General features: G+C 48.2%; 6 protein-coding genes across 6 annotated transcripts; 4 read left to right on the forward strand and 2 right to left on the reverse strand.

Moving 5' to 3' along the window:
• Window positions 1-53: 53 nt before the first annotated feature.
• On the forward strand, window positions 54-1,353 carry E1B28_008327 (uncharacterized protein). The gene is made up of 6 exons (XM_043153121.1): window positions 54-361; window positions 432-554; window positions 626-712; window positions 780-872; window positions 964-1,026; window positions 1,080-1,353. The coding sequence occupies exons 1-6, from the start codon at window positions 359-361 to the stop codon at window positions 1,155-1,157; spliced, it is 447 nt and encodes a 148-aa protein (XP_043008405.1). The 5' UTR covers window positions 54-358; the 3' UTR covers window positions 1,158-1,353.
• Window positions 1,317-3,578, reverse strand: E1B28_008328 (uncharacterized protein). Its single transcript, XM_043153122.1, has 5 exons — window positions 3,441-3,578; window positions 2,542-3,375; window positions 1,940-2,482; window positions 1,750-1,887; window positions 1,317-1,689 (listed from the first exon to the last, which is right to left on the reverse strand). The coding sequence occupies exons 1-5, from the start codon at window positions 3,456-3,458 to the stop codon at window positions 1,543-1,545; spliced, it is 1,680 nt and encodes a 559-aa protein (XP_043008406.1). The 5' UTR covers window positions 3,459-3,578; the 3' UTR covers window positions 1,317-1,542.
• A 138-nt stretch (window positions 3,579-3,716) lies between these two features.
• On the forward strand, window positions 3,717-6,163 carry E1B28_008329 (uncharacterized protein; the record flags this gene model as incomplete). The annotated part of the gene is made up of 4 exons (XM_043153123.1): window positions 3,717-3,951; window positions 4,001-5,183; window positions 5,235-5,383; window positions 5,438-6,163. The coding sequence occupies exons 1-4, from the start codon at window positions 3,808-3,810 to the stop codon at window positions 6,161-6,163; spliced, it is 2,202 nt and encodes a 733-aa protein (XP_043008407.1). The 5' UTR covers window positions 3,717-3,807.
• Window positions 6,164-9,251: 3,088 nt separating this feature from the next.
• On the reverse strand, window positions 9,252-11,418 carry E1B28_008330 (uncharacterized protein). Its single transcript, XM_043153124.1, has 4 exons — window positions 11,199-11,418; window positions 10,890-11,142; window positions 10,309-10,832; window positions 9,252-10,254 (listed from the first exon to the last, which is right to left on the reverse strand). The coding sequence occupies exons 1-4, from the start codon at window positions 11,400-11,402 to the stop codon at window positions 9,328-9,330; spliced, it is 1,908 nt and encodes a 635-aa protein (XP_043008408.1). The 5' UTR covers window positions 11,403-11,418; the 3' UTR covers window positions 9,252-9,327.
• A 7-nt stretch (window positions 11,419-11,425) lies between these two features.
• Window positions 11,426-13,513, forward strand: E1B28_008331 (uncharacterized protein). Its single transcript, XM_043153125.1, has 4 exons — window positions 11,426-11,937; window positions 11,989-12,845; window positions 12,901-13,132; window positions 13,188-13,513. Exons 1-4 carry the CDS (start codon window positions 11,503-11,505, stop codon window positions 13,386-13,388), a joined length of 1,725 nt encoding a protein of 574 aa, XP_043008409.1. The 5' UTR covers window positions 11,426-11,502; the 3' UTR covers window positions 13,389-13,513.
• A 736-nt stretch (window positions 13,514-14,249) lies between these two features.
• E1B28_008332 (uncharacterized protein) lies at window positions 14,250-16,057 on the forward strand (the record flags this gene model as incomplete). Its single annotated transcript, XM_043153126.1, has 8 exons — window positions 14,250-14,553; window positions 14,610-15,031; window positions 15,090-15,221; window positions 15,275-15,376; window positions 15,428-15,554; window positions 15,608-15,721; window positions 15,780-15,841; window positions 15,896-16,057. 8 exons carry the CDS (start codon window positions 14,250-14,252, stop codon window positions 16,055-16,057), a joined length of 1,425 nt encoding a protein of 474 aa, XP_043008410.1.
• Window positions 16,058-16,784: the final 727 nt, after the last annotated feature.

The raw sequence follows: 16,784 nt of genomic DNA on the forward strand, positions 1-16,784 counted from the left end.
GTACGCACGGCGTGGGAATTCCCCTTGTGAGGAATTACATCCTAAGTTGTGACCTTTTTTTCCACCGTCAGAACGCTGCCCCTCTATGGAACTACGCATCGCAGCAACAGTAGACATTCCAGTGCTTCGTTTTACAGCTGTTTGGCCTCAAAAGCTCAAGTCAGTCTGACTGGATGGCTGGAATCGAATCACGATGTCAACCTTACTCTCTTCCGTCTATGAAATTATTAAGTTTGCCACTTCGAATTCCCCTATCGGTGTGGCTCGGCTTCCTCTGATAAAAGGACCAAGAAGGCGGCGTTAATGCTGGCTACACATCGTTTCTTAGACCTTGACGTGCTACTGAGACGGACTAGTCATGGTACGTTCACTTGACTTCTCCAACCTCGATAAATAAGTTCTCTTCTAACTAGAAGAAATCTTTTCCACAGATTGAAGAAGGGGTGTATCAGATTAAGAATTTTGCAACCAACTCTGTTGTTCACACCTTCACTGAAGGTGAAAACGTGTTTGTCGCTCTCATTCGTCGAGCTGACCCAGGGAATTACGGATTGGTGAGTTGTTTTGTGTATGAGGGTGTTACTGATTTCTGAACTTTACAACGGTTCTCGCTCTCGAATGTCAGTGGGAGGTTCTGTCACATCCAACGTCGTCCCATATGCGTATTTTCAAGAACATTGCCCTTCAGAGCTCCATTTCTGTTGGCGTCCAGGTCAAGAACACTGTTCTCTATCCTCAGGGTGTCACCCAGCTTTTTCCTGATACATTCTGCATCGTAGGACGCCGGTGTTCAAACCAGCGGCAAGACTGTGCCATTCGTTCTTCTAGAAGCACCGACAGGCTCGGATGACTCGTGTCATCAAGCTTTCATCGTGAGCCTTGATCGCTTTTTTCAGATTTTCAATAACTCCTAGGAATGCCCATTACTGAATTCCATTTCTTTCTTCCCCTCTTTTTCTTTAGATCAAACACCCTGACAGCGGTCTTGTGTGGACCATCCCCAAGCTCCCTTTCATTCGCGGACACGTTAGTTTCACAGTGCCAATACTATTCTGGCTCAGCCTTGACTTGATATCTAGGTTCATCTTCGCCCGGAAAACGGCGCAGAGACGCAAAAGTGGATCTTTGTCAAGCAGGAGGAGCACAAGATGCCGTGAGTGGCCATTACGACACGCGATTTGGGGGGGGGGGGATCGATTGGGCATGACTCACCGATATACTATTAAGAAACGGGCATGACACTCGAAGCTGGGTTGTATTGGTGACGGTAGAGGGTGTCATTACGCAGTAACAGCTATAGATGTTGATAGGACTTATTGGAATTGGTGTATACAGAAATGACATTTCATTATAGCCAATTGTCAGTTAACATTGGAGTGTAGGATGTATCACAAAACGATTGAAGTATAGGTGGTTGTTATGAGGAAAATGGAGAAATACAAGGTGCAGGTGAGGTATCACTTGTGACGACGAAATGAGGGTACATAAGTTAAGCAAGGGAAAGATGATGCAGGTAACAAAGGAGAGATATCGATAGGTACATCAGTCAGAGTAATACTCTTCGGCGGCTAGTCTCGCCACCCTCTGTTCCATGATATCGGCCTTTATAGCAGGAAGAAGCCCAACGAGGTCTATGTCTGCGTCCACCTCGCCGAGATTCAGAGCCCATTTGCGGACAAAAACACTGCACTTTAGACGAAGGCAATATTAATCGTCGGGTCGAGACCGTAGACAACAGTAATAACGAACCTTGTAATACTTCTTCGAGGCATATTTCCTGTACAGATTTTCCGATTGGTTCCGCCGGAGTAAGTAATTCAAGATCATGTTCGCCACTGGTACAACTTCTCGTTCTTTGTAAGTCGTGTAGTGCACCATATTTGGGTTCTAGTTGAAGTCGAGTGAGTCATAAGTCCAAAGAGAAAGCAACACGACGCACCCAATCCTCTCTATGTAGCATGAGCCGTGCAAACCATAGGCTAGCAGCTGCCTGCAAAGAGGGAGGAATCGCTACCAAGTGACCATCGAAACTAGCAGCCTCTAATAGGTACTTTGCGATAGTTCTCGCACGCGGTTCGAGGAGATCGGCTTTGCTTCCCCTCCTCAGCCATGTCATCGGGCCCGGGAAGCTCAGATCATAGCCGATGGTCTTCAAGAGGTATCTCTCTGCTTTGCATATCTCGTCCGCGGTATACGTATCTTCGGTCAGCTTGACCAGCTCATGAAGAGAAGGACTAACACCTTCTTCGAACTTGACTGCGATGCAAAAGGCCGAGATGGCTACCAACTGAAGCTTCGTAACCGGAACTGAGGTTCGCAAAGACAGAAAACGGTCAAAGATATTGACAAACAGGAAGTAGGACTCGGGAAGGAAGTCGTATCTGCCGTGGATGGCGCTGATCCAATCAAATGCCAATGCACGAGCCTCCCATCCCAAATCGCTGTGTTGTGTGACATAACTGTCCGCAGGCAAGGTTTTTTGCTGGACAGATTGGAACTATAAATATGTGTGGACGCGTGCATGATACCAAAAACACATACCTCTCGTTCCTTAAGGTAGACGGCAATTTCTTGAATATATTCCGCCACCATAAGTGGGTCGTCCATATCCTCGGCATCTAGATCATCCCACATCCCGGTATCATTATCGTCGTCGCCAACCATGACCAGTTCTGTAACGACGCATTCTTCCTCATAACGTGAGACGTCGGGGGCAGAAGGTGGTTCTGTGACTATAGGCACTTTCACCACCGGAGCTCTATCTTCAGTTTCGGTATGGCGTTTCTTGAAGACTCTGGGACGATCGGTGTCGTCTTCGGGGATAGCAGGAAGGGGGACAGTCGGTTCATCATCGTTACGTGGAATGAGATGAAAAACGGGAAGCTCTGATGGTCGAGTAGTTGTTTTCTTTTTAATTGCGTCTTCTCCCGACGCCACGACCTTGGAGGCCGCTGGGTCTCTCCGAGTACTACGTGTTGTCGACACTACTGCCTTTCGAAGAGCAACCCGTGTGCCTTTTGCAGACGTCCCATTAGTTCTGGTCCGAACTTCAGGTTTGGACGAGTCTCCTTCGGCCTTCTCCTTGCCTTTCGCGGAAGCACCCGCCTTCGGTTTACCCTTGTTCACTTCTGTAACCTCAGCCAATATTTCTCTCTTCCTCTTTCCTACCGTTAACTTCTCAGGTAAAGTATCAACCGCTTTTGCTCTTGATGAAGCTGTGGTGGCAGCGGCCGAACGTGCGGTCGGTACATCTGATTTTACACCTGTCGCCAAACTGCCTAATGCTGCCTTCGAACGGGTCGTGACTCTAGACGGTCTAGCATTGGCATTCTCGCTTTCCTTAATCGTTTTTGTCATTGTCCTGGTCGTTCGACGCTAAAAGGGAAAGACCGCGAATGAAGACAGTCCAATCAACCATCTCCGAGTTAGAAATTACCCACCGGAATATTGGAGGACATGGCGGAGAGAATGTCCTAGCTAAAAATACAAGATGAAGCAGAGTTATAATTTTTGCGGGGAACGACGGTGCCAGACTGTCTGGAGTGGACGAGAGAGTAGAGAGCAACTCAGAACCTGATCCAAACACGAATTTGAGCACGGACCGCCGTGACCACAAAACAACAACATTAAATAAAAATACGCGAACTCTGAATCATCACGTGGTCGCGCCTCGTTTCTCCAAGCCCACCACCAAGAATGTCCATACCTTACTGAAACTCGGCATCCGCTCGTGTTCCTTGCACCTCCTTGCATTACGAGCATGATGATCGCTACTGGCTAGCCCAACACGAAAACTCCGGAAAGTACATGAAACTAAGCCCCGATAAATTTCTGGAAACTTTCCTGCCCGTACCCAAAGGTATCCTGGAGTTTAGACAGCTCACGTTATCAGACGATGCGTTGGAAAAGGCGTCAATATGCGGAGCTGAAATAGACATGTACCCACACCTCGTGCGTTCCCGTGTTCTTCTATGCAACCTCACCGGCTAACGTTCAGCAGGTGGACGCTTTTGAAGCGTACTGCCATGGATTGGATTGTTGGCAGACTTATAAGCATCCTGCACACGCCCCGTATGGGAAACAAGATGTGGAGATCAAACCCGACATTTCAGTTTATCACCGCCGCGTTGGTCAGATACCAACCATTTCAGAAGCAGCTTCTGAGAAGCCGACCAGTTTAGAGGCGGCCTGTTCTCAGCAGCAAACCAAAGAAGCTCCTCCTGTACCAGCTCATTTAGAGGAGGCCTGTACAGGTTCTCAGCAGCAAACCAAAAAAGCTGTACGACCTCCGAAAATAGCGCGAGTCAACCTTGAAGAAGTCGAAATCATGATCGAGGCCAAGGTCCGACCCGCAGACGACGCCTTCTCAGACCGTACGAGTACATTCGAAGCGAGTTCAATTCAAGGGCGAGGGACACGCGGACAGATTACGATGTACGCGACTGCACAACTCGCTTTACAACAACGTACCCATTGCTTCTCCGTCCTGGTGATAGGTACCTTCGCTCGACTTATTCGCTGGGATAGATCGGGTGCTATTGTCACCGAACGATTCGACTATACACGGTCTAATTGGTTGCAGAAATTCCTCTACCTATACCAGTATGCGACTCCGAAAGTTCGTGGCATCGACACTTCCGTGTACAGTCTCGGTAATTGTGACGACGCACTCATTCGGGCTTCGGAACAGCTGGCGCGAGACCGGCTTAACCTCCCCCATGAGCCGCTATACATCTTCGAAATCTATGACGATACCACACGCAATGTGAGACGGGTTATTGGGTCCAAACCTTGTGTCAGGAACACCAGCTCTCTCACTGGACGATGCACTCGCTGTTACAAAGTGTACGATCCCAAAGATGAAGGGGTTCGAGTCTTGAAGGATACGTGGAGGATCTCTGCACCAGATGTCTTGGGGGAGGCCGTTGCATACTCCAAGTTAAAGGCAGCTGGAGTACGCAACATCTTGACACTCGTCACTTCCGGGGACGTCCGTTACAGAGGATCTGAAGACTTACAGGCCACACAGTCTCACTATTATCGTCACACTGATTCTGGAGGTCCACTCAACCAGTTGAGAGGTCACTACCATTGTTGTCTGCTCTTTATGGAGTGTGGGGAGGACCTCCTCAAGTGCAAAACTGTTGGGATAATGATATCTGTGATCCGCGACGCTCTAATTGGTATGTTGTCATCCTTCATCCTCATTCCCTGGTTCTCAAGCAACCCTGTAGCTCACAAGGATGCATACGAAAAGGCTTGCATTATACATCGTGACATCAGTCCCGGGAACATCATCATGTTGGATGGCAAGGGGTTTCTCATTGATTGGGACGTAGCTAAGTTCGTCAGTGAAACAACCGCTCGTCAAAACGAGAGGACGGTGAGTGTTTCGCTTTTCTTTCTTCAACCTTTTCTTTAATCACCTAAATTACAGGGTACATGGCAATTCATATCGGCAAGGCTGCTTATGGCAACAGATCCGACACTACATGTGCTTGCGGACGATCTCGAATCCTTCTTTCACGTTCTCTCATGGCAGATCTTGAGGTACACCAAACACTTTCTGAGTACGGTGAAGTTGATTCGTCACTTGAGAAAAGTGTACGAGGAAGTCGAGGAAGTCGATAAAGATGAAGTCAATTCAGGTTCCCATGCTTGTCCAAACGGTGGAGAATCCAAGTGTCAGGCGTTGAGTAACCAATTTATGAAGTCTCTGCAGGTTCCCAACAAGTTCCTTCATACTCTTTTGGTTGACCTGGAGGAGGTACTGCGAATTCGCTACGTAGAGGAACCAGAGAAGAAAGAACAGGAGGAGGTGGACCGGATCGAACAGCAGTTTGTTCATGCATGGGATAATTGGTCGGAAAGCTTGCGAGAATTACGAGCCGCGTTTACTGTGGCTAGCAATTTGCGGGACACTTGGTTGCACCACAACAAGCTTGTCAACTCCTTAAAAGACCATAACTATGTTCTAGCCTGCTTCAATCGCGCGAGCGATGCGAAGGATAAAATGCCAGAAAACCTCGAGTTGAAGCAGGCAGCACAACTCTACATTGAGCCCCCTTCCATTAGGAAGAGGAAAGTTGATGGCTGTTCTAATAGTATGGATGTCTTTACACACTGGAACAAGAAGGCGAAGTTGGAACCTGATGAGTTCTGAACTATTTCTCACCCCCACTCCAAACTATTTCCCATCGCCGTCGATTTCTACTTTGAACTATTTCCCACCGCCGTCGATTCTTCACACACCCTCAGCTCAACGTTGAGGTGGTCCATGCCTGACTAGTCGAGCTTCATCGTTGAAGGCACCAGGGCCTTTACTGTGTATATGCCTGTTGTTTCATAGTGTATTACAAATATGAGTTCAGATCGTAACCCTATTGATAGTGACTGAGTTCCGCTAGCGTTTAAGATAAGTAGATAAGGACTGAAAAGTAAGATTGAGATAACCACTAAAATATCGTTCAAACGGGTATTAAGCATGCAATTAGACCGTTGAAGTGACGAGCAGCGAGACTTGGAGCACCTTGGGCAGGACCATGACAGGTGACGTAACCCCCTGTTAGGGGGGGTTTTAGTCGTGTGGGAAATGGACCTAAGAGGTCTCGCTTCCAAAGTGCAATGGACGACTTCTTGCGCTTCGTTCGCTTCCTCCATCCGCGCCCCCTGCTCCCTCCTCGCTCCCTTCCTGGAATCCCCCCAACCGCGTCCCTTGCTCCCTTTTCGCTCCCGCATGCTCCTTCGTGCTAGCGTTCCATATCGCTTTCTTCAGCTTAAAAAGGTCTGTCCGTCAACTTGTTTCAACTAAAAGAGTGCTTGTCGCGCGCTTATGGTACATCTTACATGCAATGCTGATAGCCCGATACAGCTTCATGCTACCCTACACTCCGACTACTACAAATTCTTCTCATGGTATGTGCAGTTACTTCCAGCTGCTTTTGATATCTGACTATTTTTCTTCTGTTGTACTTGGGCTTGTTAGAATTCTCTCGACAGCCTGAAGCCAGTTTCAGATTACCTGCCTAAGTCTGCCTTTCCGGGAATACCATTCAGGTCACGAATTTAGGCCAAGCAAAGCTCTGGGACGGCTCTGGGGCTGCGCACACAACATGAAGGGCTGGATATTGAGAATTCGAGGTGCGCCGTGCGCTTTTCCGCCTTTCCCCCAATGTTATAACTCAAGCGTGTCATCATCAGCAGCCCTATGCACAGTTCGAATTCTACCTCAAGGCCGCTGTCACATCCGACGATGAACGGGAGAAAACGCTCGATGCCCAACACCTGGCACAGTCATTTCTGTGTGTACCAGCGTGATAGCTTGGTGGCCGCACTGCCGCGCTCACATCTGAGCTTGCTGGCTCTTTGGGGATGTTCATCGAGCCGTACGTGAATCCCGTGCAATTTGCCTTTGTGACCCATATTAATGCTAGCTTCAATCTTGCTTGATAATGTTTGCGCGTCTCATTCATGTTAGTCATGTAGAACTTGATGATAAAATTAAGGTAACCTGTACAATCATGTAAATGTTTTGCACATGTCTTGCAGTGTGTTAGCCAAATCAATGGATTGGACCTTTCATTATCACATTCTCTGCAAGTATATATATTTGATAAAATAGTGACCTGACAGACCCCTCATATGTCTATGACCCAAACGTCGGACAAGTTTGTTTTGGTCACGGTCAGTTGTTCACACCATACCGGTTGTCCTTGCTCATTATAAATACTATTTCATTATCCAATTTCAATAGGGAATATGTCATATCTTAAACTCTTCAATGGTTAACCCAGTTTAGGTGAGGATAGGTCAGGACTCAGGTTACGGTCAGCCATACTATGTACTTTAGATGCGTCTCGACTCTTCAGCAAGAACCATTTTCACACCAATTCATTTTTAATTGGTAGGTAGCCAGTTCTTGACAGATTCATTTAGACCGTCAACAAATGCTAAAACCTGAATATCTAAGCGGGAGAATAGCTAGCTCACCCATGGCACGCAGACTTGTGTTGCGGAAATCTCCGGAAACATCGGCTATTGATTAGCCGGTGTCCCGGGGACTTCCATGCGCGCAAGAAATCAAATCAAGTCTTCCACCGGCTGTACTAAACTTGATAAAGAGGTAAGAAATGAGATACAATATTATAAAAGGAGTGATTGGGATATATCTGGGTATCGGAGCACTAAGCTTGGCCAATATATAGCAAACGAGTGTATTACATGCAAATTATAGTATACTATTAAATTGATCGTACAATGACCCTGGCCCATGCAATTGCTATCCATCCCTAACCTTGTAGATAGGACACGGAGCTCTCAGCTGTTCTATCTTTCGAGTTTCTTTGTGTCCGATTCGGTACTTTACCGTACTTCGCAGTTCAAAGGCGGAATTGGTGGTCAACCATGTTCATGAGTCTGAGTAATAGTAGTTGAAGTCAGGAAACGGAAACGCACCAACGTGGTTGTTTAAGCCAGCACGAGAATCATCTGCCATACAGCGCAGGGGCTTTAGGGATGTCGTGACTAACTGAACGCTCGTTTGCCCTGGATGAGTCACATGCATTGACAGAGCTAGCTTGAGGTTGACAATGAGTGTAATAGAGGTGAGAGGCTACAAAGAGAGGTTATGGGCTAAGCAGATCTACAAGAACAGGAAGAGTACCGTGACGCACCCATTTAAAATTGTTTCCGGTAGCAGTAGGCGGGTTTGCTGAGCGTGTATCGTAACGCGACTAAATACTGGGGCCAATCTAAAGAAAATATGAGGAGTATTAGTGGTGGTAGGTGAGCAAGCAAAAAAAAAGCGCACCATTGTCGTACCGAGAACCATTCCACTGCTGCGCACCTGTGTTGGACAGGAGCTATGTGAGACGTAGACGTCGTCGAATGAGCAAGCTTGAAGCCATGGCGACACGAGCTAGAGTGTAGATGAGAGGCATATGGGAGAAACAAGTGTTGGGGGGATTCCAGGAAGGGAGCGAGGAGGGAGCAGGGGACGCGGATGGAGGAAGCGAACGAAGCGCAAGAAGTCGTCCATTGCACTTCGGAAGCGAGACCTCTTAGGTCCATTTCCCACACGACTAAAACCCCCCCTAACAGGGGGTTACGTCACCTGTCATGGTCCTGCCCAAGGTGACTTGGAGAGGGGAGGAGGAGCAACCGAATTGCGCTTCCGTCTTCGATGTGGATTGGCGTTCAAGTTGGCTACTTCAAACTACCGAATATAATTCTAAGTATGTACTCTAGGATGTGTAATGTACAGTGAAGGTATCGGAAAGCAAATAATTATAGGAACATTAACTCATATAAGCCATCAACGTTCTACGCTCACAGCTCCTTGAGCATCTTCTGCTGATGCTTCAAAGTAATCACCTCGTTATCCTCCGCTCCCGACCGCTTCCTCGCATCTTCAGAAAGATGGAACGGATACCTCATGCCCCCATCCTTCTCACAGACCCAATCAAAGTCAATCAACTGAACCTTTTCATCGCTTGTGGCCATCACATTCGGCCTTCGAAGATCGGCGAATATGTACCCAGCATCATTGAGGACTCGGAGAGCCTCTTTAACACCGTCCTTGATGTGCACTGGAAGCTTTTGGTTCTGATACCTATCGAAGAGTGTCTGGCCCTCGACATACTCCATGGCCAACAGCGTCAAGTCTTCGTATCCAGGAGACTCTTCCCCCAATGACCGATAACCAAGTAATTTGGGTGCGTATCCTTTCTCCCCCATTATGAGATGTGCTTCCTTGTTGTAGCGGCGGATAAACTTGATAACGATACTACTGCTATCCTTATCGACAGTAGGATGGTCGTCCTCATCTTCGTCTTCCGAAGCTGAAGGCGCTTCGACAGCAAGGAGCTTTTTGACTAGGAACGTGACGCAAGAAGGTGCTTCCTCCAACGCCTTCACGTAGGCGAACTTGACGACGTTGCCAGTATGCTCGTCGATGAAACGGTCGAAGGACGGGAAGAACCGAGGGTGGTCGAATCCTTTGACAATGCTCGGCCTTGTGAAAGATTTCCAGTGCTGCTTGAGAGTTTGCGTGGCCTTTCGAAGGGCGTAAAAAGTGCGAGCAACCCTTTTCACCTGTGCCTCGTCCATTACGCGACTGTTCCCCAGCCACAGGTAGTCGGACAGCCGTTGGACTATGGGTCGAGTCGTTAGAACACCCCCCATGATGACTAACCATGGACCTGCAATCCCGATGATGAACGTCGGACAGTTGGAGTGGGCGGTGAGGTCATCTCGCTGGGAGGCCATGAGTAAAAGCGGCGTGTAATGGCGATGAAGAGCTTTGCTTACCTGCTGCTGACAGTAGAACCTGCTAAATGAGAACGACGCCTGGACAGAGGGGTCCGTACCCGTTGATCCCATTTCCTTTTTCACTTCAACGCAAGCAACCGCAGCCGTGGCGACGCCAAAATTTGTTTTGTGTGGCGATAGTATGTAGTCGTCGTCATTGCTGAGCTGAACAAATGGGATACCGAGGATCAGTTCAAGAAGCATGCAGATGTCCGCGTTCCTGGGTACTTTGGATCTCTCAATTTCAGAACGACTTCGAATTAACGCAGCTGTGTTCCTGAGGATGACATCCTCATCTTCAGGAACTGGGTCCCGGAGTAAAGCAGAGAACTGGGCAAAGGCGACATGGTAGAGTTCGATGGGAGGAGCAGTGGTGTCGACTGGCTCCTGAGGGTTAAAACGTCCGTCTAGAAGGGCGTCACCTGGTGAAGCCTGAATTCGGATATACCCGCCCGATTTCGCGGCCTGGGAGGGTGTTGGCCCGTTCAGGACTCGACTTTTGTATTCCTCGAACTCCTTGAATTCTGACAAGAGCTAACTGCTGAGAAAGGTTGATAACGGGAGTGAGAGAGAGAACGTACTTTTCGTGAATGGTGTCACATCCTCTTCATCTGTGCTGGCAGCGCGTTGACGTTTGAGGCCTTGAGAACTGGAGGACACAGGAGCCGACCCAAAAACAACGATGAGGGGTTGTCGCGGGGGAATGTTTCCTCCGCCACACAGAGCTTCCTGAATGGTGAGCCCGGGTGCCACCTCTGCCGCATGATCGTCCAGAGACTGTTGCGCAAGTTCTGTGCGTATTGTCTGGAATGAAGTGAGGCCAGTTCGATAAGGCTATCATTAAAACGTTGGGTATAATAATTATAATGAATAACGAAAAATCGACTGACACGATATAAATTGCCTGTAAGGGCCACTAGACCTTTGAATCGGAGAAGCTTAACCAGTGGGCTCTCTTTACCAAGGTCCACCAAGTCGTCAGTTAATTGGTCGAGGGACGCTTGAGCCCAACTTGAAGCTAGTGGATTTAAAGTGCCTGAGGGAGCGCCGAGTGTGATGTAAAAGGCGTGCAGGTAGAACTTGTAGACTTTCATGATGGTCTGACGTCAGACGCGACGCGGTTTTTGAACCGAAACCTTCGTGAAACCTGGCTTGACCTCTAACCTCCACCACCACCACCCACATCCCTCGAAAATGAACGAAACTGGTTCGCTGTCGCGAGCGACGTCCTTCTCACGAGCCAGCAAACAAGGTAGCACTATCTCTCGAAATCAATCTCTTATCAAGAAGAACATCGCTCCTCACGACCTCCGACCTTCAGACGTCCTCATCGAGCGTTTTGTAGCTTGGAAAGCTATTGTCAAGCAACTTATAGCCTATTTTGAAGGCATCGCTGATATACAGAATCATGTCGCTCGAGAGTTGACCAAGTTGAGCGGCGTAATTCAAGTACCGTTCAGAGCTGGCAATCAGTTCCTAGGAGAAGGAGGACTGCAGGATGTATATTATGGTATTCGTGACAAGACAAGGATTATTGCTGATGAGCATGCGAATTTGGGAAGGACCATCGATTCTTCGATCGTTCAGCATCTGGAGAAACTCAGAACTGAAATCAAAGCGCATATAAAGGTCAGTTGGAGTCTCGTATTTCTTGTTCGTTTAGTCAACATAATTTTGCAGAATATCCAAAACGATACAGGGAAACTGGCCACAATGGTCGCTAAAGAACGCGCTCTTTCTACCTCCTTGATTTCCAATCTCGCAACGAGTATATCCCAGCTCAAGAACACACCTCTTGCTGTCTCTTCTTCTCCTAAATCCGATCCATACATCTCCAATGTGGCCGTCGCTCTTCAGCTTCGCAAACAAGTGCACGCCGAGAACCTGCTCCAGAAGTCAATCATCATCACCCAATCCAACTCTGCCCATTTTGAATCAGGAATCGTGCGTGCTATACAAAGCGCCTGGCAGACCTACGAAGAATGGCATTCGCGAATGATATCCTCCCTCGGGGAAACTCAGGCAGCCCTGGCAATTCAAATGGCCGCCCTTGCGCCTGATAGAGAGTGGCTGTCATTCTCTGCGAGGACAGATCACTTACTCGACCCAGACACTCCATTGCGTAATCCAGAGACTGTCTTGTATCCTTCCAAAGATGACCCCTCCGTTCAACCTGTCCATACTGGTATGATGGAACGTAAGAAAAGGTTCACGCGTACCTATCGCGAAGCCTATTATGTTCTCACACCTGGCGGATTTCTCCACGAGTTCTCGAGCAGCGATCATAACGAAGCGCCTCAGCCAGTGTTCTCGTTGTTTTTGCCCGCTTGCACGCTTGGACCTCCTAGCGACGGAAAGAAGGGGAGCCACAAGTTTCATATTGAGGGCCGAAAGGACGGTACAGGAACCACGAAAGGCGGGAGTATCAGGAAGAGTCTGAGTCTTAAGCGTGGGGGAGATCATGCCTGGAGTTTTAGGGCGAGGAGTCGGGAGGATATGATGGAGTGGTGGAATGATATAAGAATGCTTTGCGCTAGGTGAGCTTCTTCGTTAAATGAAGCACTCGAGCAACTTAACATATCAATCTTATAGATATCTCATCGCTTCCGAGTCTATTGAACGATCCGGTCCTGTTGAAGCAGCAGTACGCGCTGCTGGATATGTCTCCGAAGAGGAACCCGAGACTGAGGGGAGTAGCGTCGATGAAGAGGAGGAAGATGATGATTTGGAATATGTGGAAGCTGAGGATGGTAGTCCACCTAGTTATGGTGGACATGAGAAAGAGAGGAGCCTACCAGGAGGTGTTGGGGCTGATGGATATCCTGTAGGCTGGTTTTGCCTTATAGACCGCCAGTTACTGATTATCTTTCATCTGAAAGGTTGACAAGAAACCGAAATCTGATTCACGCCCTCACTCTCCGGCTGCAGACCAGGAAGTGTCAGTTTCAAGAAGGCCGAGTAAGAGGCAGATGGAGAAGGCGCCCGAAGGGAAAATGCCTCATGTCAATGGAGAAGAAGGTGCTCATGAACATGGACATGGGCATCCTCAGGTGGAGAGTAAGTTCACGGAGGGTTTGTAGGGGTTCGTTTCTTTGTGCATATTTTTGGTGTTGCATCGAGGAACTTTGGGCCAGTCTGTATACGAATTTGATGTGTAGTAAACTTGGGCTACTCAATGGACAAATAGATTGTTACTTTTCATTGACAGGTCGGATTAGCTTGCGGCATGTCGGCATTCACGTCAAAGCGCTAAATTATCGAGGCTTCAGCTGGTCTGGAATTCGCCGTGCTATCTAAACGGTCCCTGCAGGTCCAGATCATCGCGACAGCGATATAGTTCAAGCTCGAGATGGTCTCGAGTACAGCGTTGGGGAAACCATGACTTCCACAGTTCAACGATCTGGATATTCAATACGTATACGGTATCAAAACACATCGCGTAGACCACTACAATTCGGATCCGGCTTGGCTTCGGTGCCCATGGAGCAGTCGACTGCGGGTTCCTCCTGTCAATTGCTTGAGTGAAATATGTTGCCCCAAAGTGTCAGGTCTTCTCAAACTAGAACATCTGGCCATGGGCACCGTTGGCAGTGAATACATCCGTCGGTGCACTGGATAACGCGTCGGTACATGCGCAAAATTTAGAGATTCACGTGCCAAGATTTCTTTTCCACCACCACTTTTGAGGATAAGTAAGGCTGTCTGGAGCCTTCTTTTACTATTAGATGGGCTATAGAAGGAGATAGAAGGTAGCCAAATGAGCTTTCTATTGGGGTAAGCGATGTACACAGTGTATGTAACCACTGATGTAAGAATCGTGGCCGCAGGTTCCCACGGACGTTTGTCCCCAAAGTTTTTGGTTTTGGGTCGCGTATAAATCGTGGGGCGCCCTGAATGTCAATTTCCCATCTTTCCCTTCTTTCACCACTTTCAGTGTCGCCATGTCCGACGTTGTCGACGCGAAGGCGAAGTTCTCGTCCCTCAAAAAGTCGTCCTTCAAGACGACGTCCAAAGAGGACGAGCCCGCCGACCTCAACATTCCTGACAACTATGTCGACCACGTCCTCAAAACAACGGAAGCGTTGCCTCCCGTTACATGGTCCAATCTCTTGAATGAGATTCAGTGGATCTCTTTCACCGCCATTTTGGGTGTTCCCATCGTTGGTTTTGTTGGTGCTTATTATACGAGTTTGAGGATGGAGACATTCATCTGGAGTGTAGCTTACTATTTCATAACTGGTTTGGGTGAGTGTACTCGCGTCTTTCGTTCCTTTTTCTCTGTGATTTACAACGTTGTTTAGGTATAACCGCTGGCTATCACCGTCTTTGGGCCCACCGCGCATATAACGCCTCACTTCCTCTCCAATACGTCCTTGCTTGTCTTGGTGCCGGATCCGTTCAGGGTTCCATCAAGTGGTGGTCTAGAGGTCACCGCGCTCACCATCGATACACTGATACCGACCTTGACCCGTACAATGCGCACAAAGGTTTCTGGTACTCCCACGTTGGATGGATGCTTATACGACCCAGGAGAAAGCCAGGTGTAGCGGACGTTAGTGACCTCAGCCGTAACCCTGTAGTCAAGTGGCAACACAAGCACTACATCCAGTTGATGTTTACTTTTGCACTTGTCGTCCCGACATTGGTCGCACATTACGGATGGGGCGATGCGAAGGGTGGATTTGTTTACGCTGGTGTTTTGCGGTTGTTGTTTGTACATCATGTAAGTGATTCTTCCGTGAACGGTGACGGTCATATACTCATGTTTCTCTTTCTTCCAGTCTACGTTCTGTGTTAATTCTCTTGCACATTGGTTGGGTGAAACTCCATTCGATGACAAGCATACTCCCCGCGACCACATAATTACTGCCTTTGTGACCATCGGTGAAGGTTACCACAACTTCCACCACCAGGTGAGATCATTGGCTCGTGTAGTTACGCGTATACTAATTTCTTTTGTCGCTAGTTCCCCATGGACTTCCGAAATGCTATCAAGTGGTACCAGTACGACCCCACAAAATGGACTATCTGGTTCTTGTCCAAGCTCGGGTTGGCCAGCCATTTGAAGGTGCGTTTCGAGTCGTAGCCTTTTATTAGTGCTCACTCTGCGAACGTCTAGACATTCCCCGACAACGAAGTTCGCAAGGGACAATTGACCATGGTGCTCAAGAAGTTGAAGGCGACTCAGGACAGTTTGAATTGGCCGGCTGATAGCAATGACCTACCGGTTGTCTCTTGGGAGACCTGTATGTGCTCGTTACAATCTTATGCCCTTAGCACCTGACATATCCTCTTTCAGTCCAGAAACAATCTGCGAAGAGACCGTTGATTCTAATTGCCGGATTCATTCACGATCTTTCGGGCTTCAGTGAGGAACATCCTGGAGGCGCTCATTTAATTCACAAGTTCATCGGTAAAGTTATCTCAACGTTTCCGACTTGCACGTGTTAATGTGATGCATGCTTTCGTAGGCAAAGATGCAACTACGGCCTTCTTTGGTGGTGTGTACGATCATTCCAATGCTGCGCACAACGTGAGTTTCGTCCTGTTGTCGCCACACTTCATGGCCTCACCGCTTGTAATTTAGCTACTCGCAATGAAACGCGTCGGTATTCTTAATGGCGGACATCCACATGCACTCGACGACAAGGCCGTCGCTCCTGGTTCACGACTAAAGGTTGCGAAGTACACGGAGCTTAGCAACCCTGCTTCGTATAGCAGCAGTACCGCTTGGAGTGACGATGACTAGAGGGGATGTATTGTGCATGTTTTCTGTTACTTAATCAACAATGGCTCTCGCTGTAATATTGGGGAACGCTTTGTCTTGAATCCCAAATCCCTTCCGCCCTTTACGACACGTACATAGAACTTCTTGTTATCTGCGACGAGCGAAAGATGAATTGAACATGATCATGTGAAATGCGTGATTGTTATGGCTGGTCTGTAGTGTTCGAACGCTCAAGCGCTCAACCCCCCGCTCTAATTTCTCAATCGACATGTAAGTGTTTGAATCTGATCTTACGAATGATCAAGTTGATTAATTACTCTTCCGTTACGCAGCAATGGGCCTCATCATGAGACTAATGGTGCCTGGGGGTGCTGATTAGATTTCACCGGGAACCTTGAAGAAAGTTTTGGTCAACAAGTACCTCAGAAGGTAGACCAAACTTCTGATGAAGTTCGATTTCGCCGATTTGTATATGAGGTTTATCGATCTACCTCCCACCTCCCACCATGCCAGGAGTCAGGTGAAGCTCGGGTTTCAAATCCAATGATTCCAACGGCGAAAAAAGGAACTCGAAAAGTACGTCAAATGTGCCATTACTTGCGCCTTATTTGTTTGAAAAGGGCCAATCCATCGAAGTCTAGGAAGCGCTGCGAACGGGTGCTTGTTGCACCAGGACAAGCCTCAAAGGACGACTATACTCATGCAGCTTCAGGGCTATCAGAGCTATTTCCATCCTTCCCCACATGGA

This window comes from Marasmius oreades, chromosome 5 (genome assembly GCF_018924745.1).
Source record: "Marasmius oreades isolate 03SP1 chromosome 5, whole genome shotgun sequence".
In the NCBI taxonomy this organism is placed as follows: domain Eukaryota; kingdom Fungi; phylum Basidiomycota; class Agaricomycetes; order Agaricales; family Marasmiaceae; genus Marasmius; species Marasmius oreades.